Below are 18,562 nucleotides of genomic sequence, written 5' to 3'. Positions count from 1 at the left end.
GAATGTTCTCCACATATTGTAAAAAAAGAAAACGAGTTTGATTACTTTAAAATCCTTTGATATCACACATCGTTGAAAATTACTTTTTAAAAAAAATTTTAATATAATTTAAATTATTTTCCTGTGCTCGAGTTTTAATATTTACATTAAACAAACGAGTTTGTTGGGTGGAATTAAAATTTTTTTTTTTTTTGATACTCATCACTTTTATTATATAATTTTTAAAATAAATTGCATATTTAATTAAAAAATTATCGATCACTGAATAATAAGAAATTTTTATTTTTTTTAAATTACTTAGTATTATAATTATTATTTATTAAGAAATATTTTTCGTTATGTAATTAATGAAGCTATCATTAATTAGAACTCTATCATAATTAATTTACCGGAAACTATCACAAAAAATAATAATTTTTGTAAATAAAAATTCCCTAGTTATAACAAATGAGGGGAATAATATTTTTAATGCCTTTAGAGATAATACAATGTACCTATAGTAGTTGCTAACTAAAAATACATAAAGAATAAGGTGAATGCACCGAGAATTGCAAAAGAAATATGTGAGGCAGTTTTACTAACGTCACGCGATGCATTTCTTACATAGCTATGTAAACAAGTATTCCTCGAATATTAAAATGACCTAATCGGAAAAAGAGTTTTGCGACAAGTATACGCGGCGATATTACTTAGGAAATTGTAATGTCAGAATATCAATTTAATAATTCATATAAAAAAAGGATACAACGGGAAAGTCAATTTTTTGTACAAAGGCACTTTTGCAAAAAAAATAAAATTTATATAATTTTAGAGGTAGCTACTTTTTAAAATACAATTTAGAACAAATAAAAAATAATAAGCTCAGCAAAAATGAAACCTCGTTATTGTTTTTTTTTTTAATAAAGTTGAAAAAAAAAATTTTTTCTCATACTTTTTCTTTCTACTGTCAGGCTTCAAAATCCTTCATTCGTATGTACACGCTTTCAGTTAATGACTCTTTTTCCAAGTAAAGTTGCAATTTCAAAAAACTGCTTGAAGCACGTGATTTTTCTAAGTGGAAGTAATTATTATTCTCGGATAATAAAACAGAAAACCGACATCAAAAAATAAGCAACATTTTATATGCAAAAACAAAAAAATTAAATTTCCTTTTTATTTAAATAAGAAAAAGTTTCGTCAAAAATATTTTTCGAGACCTAATCTTTTAAGAGACGCGATATTTAATGTCAATTGAACCATTAACAGAAATATTTATATATTCTTTAAAAATTTCTAAATTATTGCAATTGAAAATAATTCAAGAAGTATAATAAAATTACAATAATTATGTATACTGTATTGTTTAAAAAATTTATATAAGTAATTATTCAAAAGAGTATGAGTTCAAAATATACAAATCAATTTATAAGTTTAGTGAGTCTATAAATAAAAGCATATAACCTTTCATTCTGAATAAATAAACATTGATAGAAAACTTTATTCATTATACCGTTTTCTTTTTCAAGAGAAACTTTAAACTTCTTTATGATAATGCATGATAAAGTCGTTTTTTTATTTTAGACAGAATTTATTTATTTCCATTTATAAAACGTTTATCTATACGATCCTGCTAGTCTTGCAGAGAAATATATATATATATAAGTAGAAAAGATAAATTTTTGAAAGGGTTGCACCAATTTTGATTCTTTGTTAGTCTGAACAATGCCTGTTTTAAGCTTTCTCGCATTAATTTATACTTTCAATTATTGTTTCATTTTATATAATTTTTTACTTTTATTTTTTAAAAAATCAAATAAGGAAATATTGGAATTAAATTTAGGGAATTTTTCTTTTTAGTTTAATTTTCTGTCTTTGGTATTTAAAAAAATATTTTACATTTTCTTCCTTTTTAATCTTTAACTTTTAATGTTTTGTTTTTTAATTTTCATTAGTGTTAAAATTTGTAAATTGCTAATACTGAAAAAAAGACATTATCGTGTGGACGATAATTAAATTTGAATTCGCTCGAAACAAAGTATAATTAAATCATTTATTCAAAGAGCAGTGATACATGATCTTGGTTTGCTGACACCCTCAATTTATTATCAGTTGACATTTCAATACCCTTTTAGATTTTGTAATGTCTTTTCAAATTTATTGACACTCAAAAAACCTTTTAACCTTTATGTTCTTTATATATGTATTATAGCAAAGACTATCTTTAATTTTCATACTTTTAATGATGCTATGAAACTTTTTACTAAATAATAATGGAACGCTATATTAGACTTGAAAACAATATACTACAGGAAAATTATTTTATAAACTTTACCTGAAAAATTTCCAGCTTCCCTTGTGATGATGTTGATGATATTAATTGAATGAAAAAGTTGACACATATGACGAATAACACTACTATACTACAGAAATTTTGTTCTATTTTCATCCCATATCTCAGCAGACATTCATTTTACGAAGAAAAATTTTCACTGGCACAAAACAATTTCATTCACAATTTCAAGTTCATCACTGCACTTTCATCAATAACACTAACACAATATTGCAACGTTGACATTACATATCCTCAAAATAAATTGTTGTTCCTCCGTTATCATTTAGAATTTTTTTTTCTCAATTTCTTCAACGTCTTCAATCCACAAATAAACAATGTTTTTAAGGATAGTCCAATAAAAGTGTCGGGCTAAATTGGCACACACGTCTTTAACCTCTCTCGAGTGTTGTGTAGAAACTTTTCAAATACTCGTCGGCTCCAGTAGTTGTTCCCAACTGTAAACTTCTTTTCTCACTCTCACCCCTTTTGTTAGCTCTCAAGATGAAGAAATTCGTTTCTCACAATATTGCTTTATTGTTTGGAAAAAATTTTTTCTTTTTTCGCTTTAAATATAAACGTATATAGCTTTTTGACGCATTATTCATTCATGAAGATGCGATTAAACTTTCCTCGAGCGTTACAAGACACGCTTTTATCTCCTGGGACTTCGTTTTACTTAAAAAGACTTGAATATTACATTGAATATGATGAAGAAAAAGCTTTCTCGCGTCCTTGACAACTAAGGTACCAATACTATTAATCACTGGGTTTCCCAGGCGACGACGTTATAGCCATTTGCTTCCAAGCGGTAAACCAACACAACTTAGTCTTCTGTAACTTCTAAATTATTTACCCTCCACTAAATGATTCCCTTTTCCCAACAAAGAAAATTTTAATTTTCAAAAATTCATCAAAATATGCTCTACCAAAAATATACCGTATGAAAATAATCACTGTAATGAAAATCAAGTCTCCGTGTCTTATAATTTTCACTGTTCAATTGATACTGTTCCGCAATCTTCGTGTAATTTGCATCTTCTCTGAATTTTGCGCAGGAAGTTTATTAAAGAGCATAAACCACAGTAAACACATATATCACGTTAGTAGCTATTTTTAAAATTTGTTTCAGAGATCCAAATAATTTTCTGAATATTGCGTTTCTTAAAAAAAAAAAATTCTAAAAAGAATAGAATTATTTTTAGAGGGAAAAATTATTTTCGGAATTTTCAATTCTTGACGTGCACTTGCATATAAAAGTATAACCGTACACGTGCTACAAGTATATGACTATAGGTAAGGCCACAGATGAGGCCGCATTCAAACGCGCCGGACGACAAAATGCCATGCCGCAACAAAACTACCCTCAATGCTTGAGAAAATGTACACAATTGATGCCAGAGACATCTCGACAAGGGTGGTATCAACGCAAGTAAAATGCGAATCGATATTTTCTTCATCGTTACTTTCGGAATCTACTTAACCGTGCATCGAAGAAAATTACTTCCAGTTTATCTCATCGACACTGTAATAATGAACACGTTTACCATACGATAGTAAATAGAATAATTATCAATAACTACCGGTGATAATTAAGTAATTGACTATACTTAGTCATTTTACCATGTAAAGAGAAATTTTTAAATTAACCGCAAAAAAAATTTTTAATTTCTCAGAAACTCAATTTTGCCGTGCAAAAAATGAATTACCGTAAATTTTTATGTTGCCCATTATATGTTTCTTTTAAAAATAAAGAGATTAAAATTATGGGAAATTTAGAATGAAAAATAACTAATTGATAGTGGAAAACTACACAGAAAAAACTTTTCACCTGAAACAGCGATAAGTTTCATTAAAACAGCGAAATATTTCACTAAAACAGCAAAAGTTTCAGATAAACATTTTTTTGCGTGATACTAATTTATTTATTAAAGTTTACTAATTGAAATAGTAGCTTTACTAAAAGACTATAGTTAGTTTTAGTTTAGACTTAGTTTTCTACTAACAATAATTTATTTTTTACTAAAAATTAGTCAAAACCGTTATTAATTCATTTAATCGACTAATTGACGCTGTAAAATTAGTCAAAAGTAACTAATTCAGATTTAGTGAGTAATTATATTTAATTTTTATCATTTAATTTAAAAAAAAATTATTTATATCCATTAAACTTGTATTAAATAAAAACGATTTGTTTAAAACAATGCTAAAGTTCACATCAACAATTTTTAAAAAACTATTTTTTTGAATGAAAAATTCTACAAAATTTTTTCTCAAAAATATTTCTTGCATAATCAAAAAATAATAAAAAGTATTTTTTTTAGATAAAAAATTTTACTATTTTCCATTTTAAAAAATAATTTGATTCTAATCGTAGATCATAAAAGTTGATGACTTCAGCATTATAATGAAATAATCTTTTTTTTTAATCATACATGCAATAGTTTGAGATAAATTAACATTTGTTTAAAATGAATAAACATTTTTAGTAAATTAATGATATGAATAAATGAATGATTTGAATGAATAGTAGAAATTTTTTACCACATTTATAATAATAATAATAATAATGATTATTAAAGTTAAACAAACATTTGCTTTAAATTGAACACTCACGAGATTGATGAAATGAAATTTTGTTCTATTCAAAGTAATATAATTTTCTCTGCTTACAAAATCTGAATTAGTAAACAAATTTGAATCAGTAAACGGTTTGTTGACTTTAAATGAGTATATCTAATTTTATTTACATAATTATCGATATATTTTTCTATAAAAACAAAAAATTTGATTGATATTTGTAAAAGAAACAATTTAAAATATAGATTTATAAAATTAAAACAAAAATTATGCATAATTCAAATTCCAGAGAATTTGAAATATAGTTTAAAAATTCAAAAATTTACATATTTCATTACTGTTGTAGATTTATCGTTGTAAAATATTTAAACGACGATAATAATTATAACTTGATTATTACGTCAAGTACGCTTAAAAAAAATAACGATTTTTGGTTTAAAAATTCGTGTGATGTTTTCTATATGCAAATTCAAGCGCCAATTATATTATAAATAGTTGATTGTTGATTTCATTATGCAATATTCAACAAAAATATAAAATTTTAATAACTTCACTTACCTTGGAAGAGGAGGCCACTCAGCATCTGTGGTAGTTGTAGGAGCTGACGTACTTTTATTGGGAAGACTTAATCTTGGTCCAATGCGCAAAGTCATGGGACGCCTCCTTCGTAAAGTATAATCTAAAAAAAAAGAAAATCTTTATTTATCTTCTACTTGAAGCGTTTTACGAATTATTAAAATTAGGAAACTTGTAATGAGAAAATTGTACTAAAAAAAAAATTATCTAAAAAATTTAATATTCTAAATTTTTATTTTATTTCCGTATTTCTTCTCTTGTCGAATTTTTAATACATGCGAAATTTATAGTTGAACCAAAATATGATACTCAAAATATAAATACTCAAACATTTAATTGTTATGGCAAATTTTTTTTTCACAATCAGCGAAAATTTATAGACGGCTGTAATCCAGTGAAATTATCATCGATTGTAAGTATATAGCCACTTTGTATTGTAAATAAATAAAACAGATAACGTGGTCCAGACACGTGGTTATCAATGTTTTATTCGAACGAGTTATTAAGCTGATAAGCAGATCTGGTGATTTTCAATCATGAAATTAGAATCCAATACACTTTTATGAATAAATAAATGAATTTTACAATATTTAAACTAGATTCTAATTTAGGTAATTATTTGTAAAATAAATTAAAAATATTAATAAATAAATTAAAATGAATACAGAAAAATAATTGTGCCATATAATTTCATGTTTTTAAGTAGATTTTGATTCAACTAATAAATAGTATACCAAAGTAGATAATCTCCAGTTTAGTCAGACAATTCAATTCTCACAATTCCTTTCTAATATTATAATTTAAAGTAAACAATAAATATTAATTTTACTCGAACGAGTATATAAATAAATTCAACTATATTATTTATGCTTAATTGAAAATTAAATTGAATTCAGTGATTATAATTATTGTTTAATTTATGTAATTAATCGTCAGTTAGATGTAAGTGGATGAACGAAATTTAGGTCAGACAAATATTTCGCATTTATATGTATATATGATATACACTGATGTAAATAAATTTAATCAGTTATGTATCTCTAATACATTTTAAAGTAGCTATAAGAAGTTTTCGATCATGCAGTTGATTTACATTCACTATATAAAAATACTATTTTCCAATAAAAGAGAATAATGTTGCAATAACTTATACATTATATCTAAGGAAAAATCAACAAAATTATGAAAAATACCACCAAATAGAAAATAAATAATTGATAATTTAAAAATTACATTAAAAAAATTGGCATAAAGCTTCATTTATGAAAAATAGTATTTTGAACTATCAGATAACACTTTTTTTTCATCATTGAATCACATATCATCAAATTACAGTTGACCAATTTTTTATTCTGTATTTGCAACCTTGTTACGGTCCTCTTTGTGTTCAGTTAATTACTTCAAGTTATAATTAGTGATGCGTTAGAGAACCATCGTTAACGTATTTACTCTCTGAAATTTCTATTCTCTAAATATTCTTTAAATATCCTGGTACCAATATTTTTCCACATAAACAAGAACCACTGTACTTAGTTATTATATAAACCCTATTCTCCCCATCTCTATATCGCATTACTTGCATTGCACTACTGAAAAAGCATCTCAAGTAATTTCCAACGTTAGCAAGAGGAATTTGCGGGTTGGCAATTAATTAAACACTGCATGCGGCCAAGAAAATATTTATCAACCGAGAGAGAGTCGTACTAAATGAGAATAGTCTTAACGAGCATTAATAATTATTACTCTAGTCAAAATATTTGCAATCAAAGAATGCCAGTATCATTGATTTAATGATTCTCAAATATGCAATATACCAAATATTTCTCCCGTATAAAGTGTAATTTAATTACAGTCGTATAAAAGCCGCAAAACCTTTTTTTTAAATACCTAAAAACAAATTTATATTATTTATATTATATTGTAACAATGAAAAAAATATTTCATTCAAATAATTGGTTACTTGACTATTATCAAAATAAATATTTAATTGTTAATTGATAATTCAATAAGCGATTATTTGAATCAAATAACTTAAAATATACTATTCGCATAATTTCAATTACTAATTTCTCGCATCTAATTTGTATTTTCGTGCAAAACTTTCTTCTTGTTAGACGTTCACTTTAATACGCTCAACTTAACATTCATCATCTACCGTACAAAGTTGAACGTAGAGATTTTAATGTAAACCAAAATTGTACCACTTTATATTGCATGAAAAAATTCTTATTCAATGTTATAAAATTTGATATCGAATTATTTAATTTTATAAATCTCGAATTATGACACTAATCGACAAGAGAATTGAAATAACGAGCAATAGTGTGGAATGTTATATAGAAACCTAATATCTAAATCAGAAACGTCATTATTGGAAAATTTACCGTTTGCTGAGCAAAGGGAATTGCGTCCTTGAAATACATTTGGTGACAGATATTGGTGAGGATTGGTTGGACTAATCCTGCATGGAGCCAAAGTGACTGTCCATGGGGGTGCACTATCCATTCTGGCACCTTCAACCAGGACTTCATTGGTCACCCTCACCTCAATTCCAACAGTCTGCAACAATAGAGAAAAAAAATCAATTATTTCAACAGCATGTGTACAAATATCACGTTTCACATTTTTAATTGAAAGATTATACTATCAATATGAATACTGTATTTATCACACGATGTGATATAATATATAAAAGAAAAACAATTTTCTACTCTTCCTCATATATTTTTATCTATATAGAATAACGAACTCGACAGAATTAAAATCACTTTTTTTTCTATTTATTTTTGTGACCAAAAATATACAGATAAAAAAAATAGTGATTGGTCTTTTTCAATTAAATTTCTAACTCCTGCAAAAATTTTTCCAGTTTCGATTTTATTCTATATATAAATATGTCATTTTATTTTAACCCCTTTTATTCATCATCAAATTTCAAAAGACAATAATAAATACAGAGAATTTTTCAAATTGAATTTTTTTTATATTAAATAAATGAAATCAAATTTTAAATCTAATTACATCTTTGATGAATGTTTCATATAATTTGATTTTTAATCCAATTATATGTTTCACTGAAAAAAAAATTTATTTGTTAATCAGTTACTTGACAAATAAATATTGAACCAAATAATTTTCATTTGAGAATGAATCGTAGATAAAATAAAATTTATCTATTTATAATAAATTCAATTTCTTTTTTTCAAAAAAAAATCTGTTTGATAAAACGATTTGAAATAGAATGCCTCAAATATTTCTCTTTTTCAAAAACCCAGTGACCATTGAGAACTAATCAATCTTTTCAGTTGTTTGTGGAAAGGATGTAATTGATTGACTTCTATTTTCATTCCTCTCTTTTGTGGTCTTTCAGCTTAATTCAAAAAAGTTGTTACATTTTTTTAAATATTTCTTTTATTTTTAATTTACGATAAATCTTTGTGTTTTTCTTCAAAGTACATAATGGATCATGAAAAATAGAAAAAAAATTATTTTAATCAATAATATTAAAATTTATAATTATTTAAAGAGCCAAAAAAATTTCACAAAAAGTGAATAATAGTTGATATAATTCTTTGAAAATAATTTAAATGCACACTAAGGGAAAAGGTGAAATTTTTCTTATTTCTTTTTCAATTTACAGAGTGAAGATTTTAAATTCCGTTAGTATAGATCTCACGGTTTATTTAAAATATTTATTCGTTTCCTACATAGTGTCAGTCGATAGAAGCAGTTTGAACTTGTGCAGTAAACATATTTTTAAATAAAAATACAAATAAATCTTTGAATTAAAATAAAATACTATTTCAAAATAAAAGAAATAACATTTTTTTTCATTTTAACAATAACATTTTACTATTTCTTTTGAACTAACTCATGTATTAAAAAGTTACTTCTTAAGTCAGAACATTTACCTGTTGATAGAGAATAATACATCACTGTCACCACTTTATTATATATAGAATAAAATATAAGATAGAGTAGAAATGGAAAGTAGAAATTCCCTTTCCTGCAAAATAACTCTTTTATAATTGAATTACTGAGACATTGAAGGCTACGTAAATAAAATTTATTAGAAGAAAAATAAAATTATAGATGTGAAAATTAGCGTAACTTTATTTTAATATTTCAACAACTTTGATGGATAGTTTGAATAATTTAATTTCAATAAATAATATTGATAGAATAAAAAAAATCTTATATATTTTATTTGTGATCAAGGATTATTGAAATTGTTTAATAACTGAAATTATAGGGGAATAAATTGTTTTTACGATATATATTATGTTTATGTTCGAGGGTGCAGCCTTATTAGGATTCTAGTGTGAGCAAAATAAACATTTCTCTCCGCCACTCGCAAGCGAACATTTGATACCCCAAGCTGCTTTATATGAGAGCAAATATTTATTCGGACGCTTATATAGTACCTTGAAACTTCACTAATCATCGATCGTCAACGATTCTTCTCGCGAATTAAAAACATTGAAATGATTAAAAAAAAAACCATTTATTTTACTTGTTCGCGAATCTGTTCATATAAAACTAGGAAAATATACAACTCGACAGAAATATACGAAAATATATCTACACAAGCCTTATGTTTATTTTGGAGAATTAATTTTTTTTTTGTGAAAAAGAAAAACCAACATAAATTTCTATTTAGAATTCTGCGTGTTTGTTAAGATCGCATAATAGAAAATAGTCCAGAGAACCGGTACATTTTTTCATGAGTGAAATTATTTTTATTACTTTTCATCCTTGAAGAACTTACGACATTTAATAAGTTAAATTATTGATGCACTTCACCACTTTGCTTTAACAAACTTCGTTGAATATCAATTTAATGAGATTACTATTTCTCTTCCTTTACTCAAGGAAAACTGTGCTATCGAAATAACATCGATATTTAGACATGATTATTTTTAATCGTTTGACAAATTTTATTCACTTCACCGAAATATTAATTTCCGGATTAAATTCAAATTTTTTAATTAATTTAATTAAATATTAATTAATTTTTTTAAAATATTTGTTGTCAGCAATATTTTCAATCGTTATAAATTTGAAAAAATAAATTTACCAAAATATAATAAAAAATGAGATTTTTTCTATTGTTTTTTTTTAAGTTAAAAAATCTAGTGCCAAAAGATGTAAACTTTAGTGGTATTGTTCTTTTTTTCATTTCTAGTCGAAAACGTATTGCAGAAAGATTGTATCAGAATTCAATTTGTAAGCACGATTCACTACTCTAGAAAATTGACCGATTTGCACAATACTCTCACTTCATCACTCGAATGGAAAAACGGATTTGTACCATATAATTGTTTATATCATCTTGATTTAAAACAGTGTTATTTACTATTGCAAACATTTGTTTAGAAAAAAAATCATTTTTCTTTTTATTTGATTCCAATTAGTAAACTTTGAGAGAGAGATTTAAAAAAAAAATTCCTTCTACTCAACATAAGGATGCACTTGGTCTCTTTTTTCTGAAAACACCTACATTTTCTAAAAGGAGATTAAAGGGAAAACAACCCTTCGACCTGTGAAGTCATTATTGAGGATTCCTATTTCGTTGTTCTAATGAAAACGTCACTCTAACAGCGGTCGACGTTTTCCTCAGTTCTATATTGCCATCGCAAGGCCACACATATATATCTCAATTTAATTCCTTCTCAAAGAAATATTGATAAATTAATGAATCTCGCTTCCTTTTTATCGAAAATAATAAAAAATTGGGTAAGATATAAAAATCTTTTGAAAATAAATTTTATGCGAAACGGATTCTTTTTTTATGGAAATATTAAGAAAATATTTTTTAAAAAAATCCTCCTACCTCAAAAAAACGTTTGTAAAATAGAAGAAAAAAATTTGTAGTTTTGAGAATAATATGCAAATTTCCTACGATCGTATGGAAGATTTTTTTTTTACACATAAAAGCCTTTGTATATCCTCAATTCCCATTTCATATACATACGTTAAACATAATACTGTTTGTAGTTCTTATCGTGAGATACAATGTTCCAGTTTCCTTTGACCACACTATAGAGACTGCAACCTCGAACTAAAGAGAGATTTTAATCCTCATAAAGGATGTCCTTTCTTCAAATACTATTATAATTTAATTACTGAAGAAGCTTCACATAAAGCGTTCATATGTATAATTGTAATCCATTAAATTGTATGTGACTACCAATAATTAGTTTCCTCAAACAATTAAAATTGTCGTACCTATTAAATAAATTGCATTCATTAAAATTTTTAGACAAATTATATTATTATCTAAACAATATTAAGTATTAGATATTTTACAACAAGAATAATTCCTACTCTGGTATATTTAATATACTTAATTTTATAAAATTTATATTTAATCGGAAAACAATCGACTTGAATAATTGATTCCATTTTTCATTATTTGAAAAGAAAGGAAAAGGTAACAAAATTAAAAATTAATTGATTTTCCTTTAAGATTAAAATTACTTTTTTAAGAGACTATCACGAGACTTATTTATTCTTTTTCTCGACAACGAACCTTATTGTCTTGTTTTCTAATTCCAAACATGTGTAAAGTTTCATTATAGTTAACAAGTTGTATTTTTTCACGTTTGCTTTTCATTGTAGTTATATGTAATCTTACGAGTATAATATCATTACAATGTGTCTAATGTAAAAAAAAGTTTCCATTGAATGTTTGTTGATCTCTTCTATTATAATTTATTGTAACTATTTTACACGTCCCCAGGAAAAATTGTCTCTTTAAATATAATTAACACAATGAATTTAACGTAATATATAACAGAAATGGAATGCCCTTAAATACGTATAGCTTATATACATACTATCGCATTGTACTCCATTTCTGATTTCATTCAATAATTTTGCAAACTCGTGAACTAGAATATTTCATTATTATCAGTAAAATTTCTTAAAAAGTCTATCAATTATTTATTTTCTACAAGTAAATTCACCGATTATTTATTTAATTATTATTAATTAATTAATAATAATGAATTAATAAATTATTAATAATTAAATATTCGTCAAATAATTATATTATTTTTTAGATAAAAATTATAATATTAAATGTAATTAATGCTCTAGTTGGAACGTATAAGTTATACACGTGTGTGTATAAAAACTTTGAAAATCATTAAGAAAAACACGTGCTTGGAAATATAACAAGACTGATTTTATCATAATAAATGTTTCTCTTTGTTAGGCTCTTGTGGATTAAATATCCTCGTACGCATTAGAAAATTTAATAAAATTTATTTTTTTGCACAAAAGACAAAATGCTTTTCAACATCAAGAGAAAAAGAATAAATATATTGTTCGTACTTGAAAATAGAAACTAGTCATGTTATATTTTTTTTCTGTAGTTACTCACAACATAAACAAACAATGCTAAAAAAATAAAGAACATAAATGAAGTCAGATAAATAACTAGGTCTATAGTTTGTTAAATTAAATTACCCCAACACAAACAGTCTCTATTCTTTACATTTTATTCTCCTTTTCCTTTCTTTATTATATAGCTTATAAAACGTGAATCAATTGAAAGATTTTCTACAAGGACAGGCCATGATTTTACAAATAATTGTAAATATAGTGGAAAACTTTCGAAAAAGAATGTATTTAATTAAAACAATGAAAAAAAGAAGCACTGGGGAGAAAATCTCTATTATTAAAAATGCAAACAATTAAGCTAAACTAATAATGGAAAAATTAACCTCTAAATCAATTTTAATAAAATTTTATATTCAATTAATACAATACCTATAGAATGCCGGTATCTCCTTCAGATATCGTCAGATGCATAAACTGAAGATTTACAGAAACAAACACGATCGGAATGGAAAGTAAACTAAACTCATTGCAGTGTTACGTGTTTCTTGAGGTAAATAAACACACTCCTATTGCCAGGTAGACGTGAATTGTTTCAGACTTCTTGGAGCAAAGTAACAAAGGACAACAATTGGCTCGAGTTTTCCTGACGCCATCATTCGTAACAATTTCAAACACCATTTATATAAACTTTAAATATTATTGTTGACTACTATCTTGTCGATTTGAGCAACGAAATCACAATAATGGACAACACATACTAAAACCGTTAAACCTGAAGATTTTGCATCTTCAATACCAACTTTGTAAACCGAAAATCCCAGAGAGCTACAGTCAAATTGACTTGCTAAAAAATGTTTTAGTTTGGCAATCCTGATTAAAATATATCGAAGTGCCATCTGGTGGTGACCTAGTTTATATTTCAGTAGTTATTCGCGCGCGCAAAGGTAAATCGCAAATATTGTGTAGACCGTGTAGTAATTTTATTAAATATTCCGTGTTATATTTAATTAAAATCAGTGTAAATACTTGAAGTGAAAACGAAGAAGAAAGAAATATGAGGATGCAATCACTAATACTCACCGAAATACCGGAACAATAGTTTTCTTCATCCAAAGTCCGCGAATTTTCTCGAGTTCAAGGCCCGCGTATTTAACACAAAAGAGTTATAAATCTAGTACGGGTAGTGAATTTTAATCACATTCTGTCATTGATAGTGTTTTTTTCAAATATTTGATTGAAAATTGACGTGATAATTACTTTCCGGCAAGTGCAACATAGAACTTGAGTGGTGACGGCATCTAGTGGCGAAAACGCGTATTAAGAAGCAGCAGAAGACATTCACAGAGCTTTTTTCGGAGCTTTTTCATTTTTTGTGAATAATTATGTAAATTCTTGTCGCAATTAAAAAGTGTTCTATGATATTTGTTACAAAATATGTAACCTGTCGAAGTGTGTGATGTGGAAATACGTAGAGAAGAAAAAAGTCGGGAAAATAAAGAAAAGTGTACATATTTGTAAAAGTACATGCTACAGGTGGATTGTGCTCGGTTTATCACTGACAGTTGTTTTGTGTTGTGTTTGTTGTTTTGTGTTGAATTGTAAGCAATGATAACAATTTAAAATAGTGTGGTTTTGTGTTAGTGATTTTTTTAATAGAATATCCATGACGGAGTGGAGTGAAGAATCGAGGAAATTACATTTCAGATTTGAAGCTGATTCCAGATCCGACCAGAAAATCAACGTCCAGTGAGTGTTTTTACAAATTATTACTTTTTTATTTTGGGAAATCAATATCAAAACATTTCCAAAAATGTCTTTGCAGCGAATATTAAAAATTCAGAGATTCCTGATGTCAAAGATATAGTTCTTAACCTCAAAATATCAGATATTTTCTGGTTTTAATTATAATTATTTTTGATAACAGTTTTAATTATCCCGAAATATTTTTCTGTATAATTGCTCATTTATATCTATTTTATCTTTAAATTATTTTATTTATAAAGTTATTGATTTTGAAATAATGAATAATATAAATTAAATATCACAGCTCATAGTCGAATAAGCTTCAGTATTTTATTTCACAGTTTCTAAAGCTCGTTAAAAAATCATGCTTTGCACTTACACAATCTTTGTGAAAAGATAAATATCCGATCCAATTATATGAGAGGGAACGTACTTAATTGAAGACTCGTATATAGTTAAAAAAAAAATTCCGTTTTTTCTCCATCTGATACAAAACTCTCATATAGGATTTTATGTAGGTATTAATATTTGTAGAGATAGAGCAAAGTAATTAATTTTAAAACAAATTGTCTGCTACAGAAAAAGATTAGTAAGGATATCTACTTGTTCAAACGGGAGAGCAAGCATCAATTTTTGCTTTATCGTGTACCTTCAAGGCACTATAAAAATGCAAAACTGACTTTTGCCATAGGCATTCTGACATATCAATGATTAAATGAGACTGCTGCTTTATTTATTCAAAATTTTTTTTTTATGTCCCTTTCATATAATATTGCAAATGACTGAAAACTATTATGCAAATTAATCACTTTCATTTTTAATTTATTATTAAATTTCTATATAAATTCATAAGAGGATTAATTACCTAAATTCAATCATATGGAATTAATTTAAAATATTGTTATTGACATCCTGCAAAATGGAGAGAATTTTTTAATTAATTTATTTTTAATTCCCAATTTCGAAATATTTATTCGTATGACAAATTCTCACAACGGAATTTTATTTCTTAGATTTTGAGGTTAGATGGAATTAGATAATATTCTTGTAATAAATATAAAACTTATTTTAATAACCTGCGATTTTTGGAAATTAATCCAAGAATTCATGTTAGCATTGATTTTTTTAATTTTAAGAGATTTTTTTCATTTTGAACTCTCTTGTCAAAGTTGAACTGCAACTTTGGAAATGGAGTGCAAGTCAAACTAATTTGATTGTTAACTAATGCAAAATAGGATGCAAATATTGAAACGACACAGCACTGTAGCAATAAAATTGCTCTGGTTCGTAAAACTTTCTAGAACAGAGAAATCCTTATCTGTTGTAAAATATAGATTTTAAATTATGAAAAAATTTCGTAAAATAATAAATAATTTAATTAATGAAGTTTCGCATCTAGAAAATAGAGGGTGTTTTTATAACTTTCATTGTATAAAAACTTCTTTCTTTTGTGATAAACGTTTCTATAAATATATCATGAGCTGCGTTCAGAAAAAAGTCAACTGAACTTTGATGAAAATCGAATAAAAAGAATTTTAAATATTGCTTACGTTTCACAAAAACTTCTCAATAATGCTGTAAAAGCTACAGAGTAGTGAAAGCTATATTAACCGTGGGATCGCAGGATCAAAGGTTTCCCCCCTTAAAGTCAAATATTCCACTGGAAAAAGTCACTGTCAGCCACTCCCTTTCCAATTCACCCTGGCTTATTTATCCTCGATTGGTGTGCTCCCTTGATCGCGATGCTACAAAAATAAAATTCTTCCAAAAGGGATAGTAGTCGGTTTCGAACAAAATCCCTAAAGGCTTTTTATTCCTTATCCTGATACAAGGAAACTTGTTTAAAATTCATACTGTGCCATACATTCGATCTCAAAACTTACTTCTCATCATAAATTATTACCTGATTAATTTTCTTTATTCGAAATTTTTTTTATTTAAAATTTCGCGTCTATTTTTCTTATAAGTAGACCAAAATAATTTCTGAAAAGGGTAAATTTTCGATTCTACAGGTGGTTCTGTGTTTAAATAACTCCATTTCTTCAGAAAGGGAACATTAGCTTTTTTTTTGAAATACTCAAAACCAAAATTTAAAAATAAATCTTGCAATAAAAATTTAATAATTATTTTAAAAAATACGATGACATAATTATCTATTTATATATACCAGTATAAAAGTATTCAATCATTTCTTTAGAATAAAATTTTCCATTTGTCTGAAAATATTTATATTATTTTCCAAATGTAACACTTCAATTTTACGTGTATGAAAATGTGATGTATATCTATAAATAGATTAACCGTGAAAGTATATATCTCTTCGTTTATTCAATATGACATCTCCTCCAACAGTAAATACATTCCTATCAAAATTTAATTCATCATTAAATGAATAGAACTTTTATAGTAACAATAAAATTGAATATATGATATCATTAATCAAACAATACGTTTATTGGTAAAATTAATGATGAGTTTCTTTTTAATTGTTTAAACAAAATTTTATTTTTTATATATCGGTTACTTGACTGAAATAAATATTTATTGTAACAAATAATTATTATTTGAGTCATTTAAATTGGTATTTGTTTCAAATACAAAAATTATTAGTTCGAATACAATTTATTTAATTGAAATAAATTTTTTTTTTCAATGTAGAGTCATATAAAATTACAAATAAGATAATTAGAGAGACCATCGATTTTTTTTCGAAGTCATTTTTCTTTCAAATAAGTTTTAAATTTCACTAGATACATTGACAACTTTATTGAGATCCTTTAACAAGAAGTGATCATACTAAACGATACATACACGATCATAAAAAACGAGAAAACTGTCCTTGTAAATCTAGATAAACTCCAGCTTTTTAATACTTACAGACAATAATTTTTTTTAATAAAAAAAATTATATTGCACAATATCTGTTTTTACTCGTTTGTCAGTTATTTTATTTCCATTAATAATTTTAATTTAAAAATATAGTTCTTACTAATTTTAAATTAGATTATAATTTAATAACTATATAGGTAGTAGTTGTTTTACAATTATTGCAATTTTATTAATTTTTTTTAATTGTTCAAATTCTTAACAATTATTTATTTTATTTTTTTAATAATGTTTTAATATGTTATGTAAATATTACTTACATGTTGCATTGAATAAATTGAATTACCGAAGATTAAATCCCATAGCCACGAAAAAATCCGGGCACAAATGTGCATTTACGTCACTGGTATTCAAAAATGTTTTTATTTTTTATAAATTTATATTAATTATTTTTTTATTACAAAAATAAATATTTTCACATTTCACTTTACGATACTGTTTCCATTAAATTTTTGCGTATTAACAATAAAATATATCACATTATTCAAATAACGATCAGTTTATACAATTAAATTTAATTACAATTTGTCAATTTACTATATACATATATTATATATTAATTGAAATTCTTAAATGAGTTCTATAAATTAATTTATTTATTGTTTAAAATTATAGGATTATATTTTTTTAAATTTTTCATTAGATAAATCTATAGGAGTAACATTTTTAATTTGTATATTTATTTATACATAATGGTAATTATGTACATAATTACATCTATTTTTTTTTATTATTATTATTACTATTATTATTATAGTTGATTTTTTCAATTTCAATTCATGAAATAATAAAAAATTTCTAATAACTAACGACAATTTGATTTTTTGAAACACAATAAGACAAAATTAATTTTAATAATTATAATTTTATAGATAATTTCTTTTAATTTTATTGCAACGGAAAATTGCAATATCACGCGTTCCGACAACGGGCGAAAGAGAACTGTCGGAAACACGCGGTTTTATGGTGAAAGAAAACTGTTGCGCACGACCAGGCGCAGTAGAATTTTTATAATTTTTTTTTTCTAATTTCAAGTGTACAACAAACTTCTCAATGAAATTATAAATAATTTTCAATTTAATTTTGTATTAAACATGCAGAAATTTATAAATTCGTTATATA

General features: G+C 25.5%; 2 protein-coding genes across 2 annotated transcripts in view; one reads left to right on the top strand and one right to left on the bottom strand.

Moving 5' to 3' along the window:
* LOC127282734 (cAMP-specific 3',5'-cyclic phosphodiesterase) overlaps window positions 1-17,790 on the bottom strand; it is a 262,846-nt gene extending 245,056 nt beyond the window's left edge. The window contains exons 1-3 of the mRNA XM_051307188.1: window positions 17,701-17,790; window positions 7,849-8,023; window positions 5,447-5,567 (exon numbers count right to left, since the gene is read on the bottom strand). Coding sequence (XP_051163145.1) covers window positions 5,447-5,567; window positions 7,849-8,023; window positions 17,701-17,775 — 371 coding nt within the window. The 5' untranslated portion in view covers window positions 17,776-17,790. The remainder of the gene's footprint in view (window positions 1-5,446; window positions 5,568-7,848; window positions 8,024-17,700) is intronic.
* LOC127282743 (uncharacterized) overlaps window positions 14,203-18,562 on the top strand; it is a 33,647-nt gene continuing 29,287 nt past the window's right edge. The window contains exon 1 of the mRNA XM_051307213.1: window positions 14,203-14,557. Coding sequence (XP_051163170.1) covers window positions 14,475-14,557 — 83 coding nt within the window. The 5' untranslated portion in view covers window positions 14,203-14,474. The remainder of the gene's footprint in view (window positions 14,558-18,562) is intronic.

Source organism: Leptopilina boulardi, unplaced genomic scaffold (assembly GCF_019393585.1).
Source record: "Leptopilina boulardi isolate dan_hultmark-lab unplaced genomic scaffold, ZJU_Lbou_2.1 LbouV2_302, whole genome shotgun sequence".
NCBI classification, from domain to species: Eukaryota; Metazoa; Arthropoda; class Insecta; order Hymenoptera; family Figitidae; genus Leptopilina; species Leptopilina boulardi.
The sequence above is the reverse complement of the archived record's forward strand: the minus strand, read 5'-3'. Positions and strand labels throughout refer to the sequence as shown.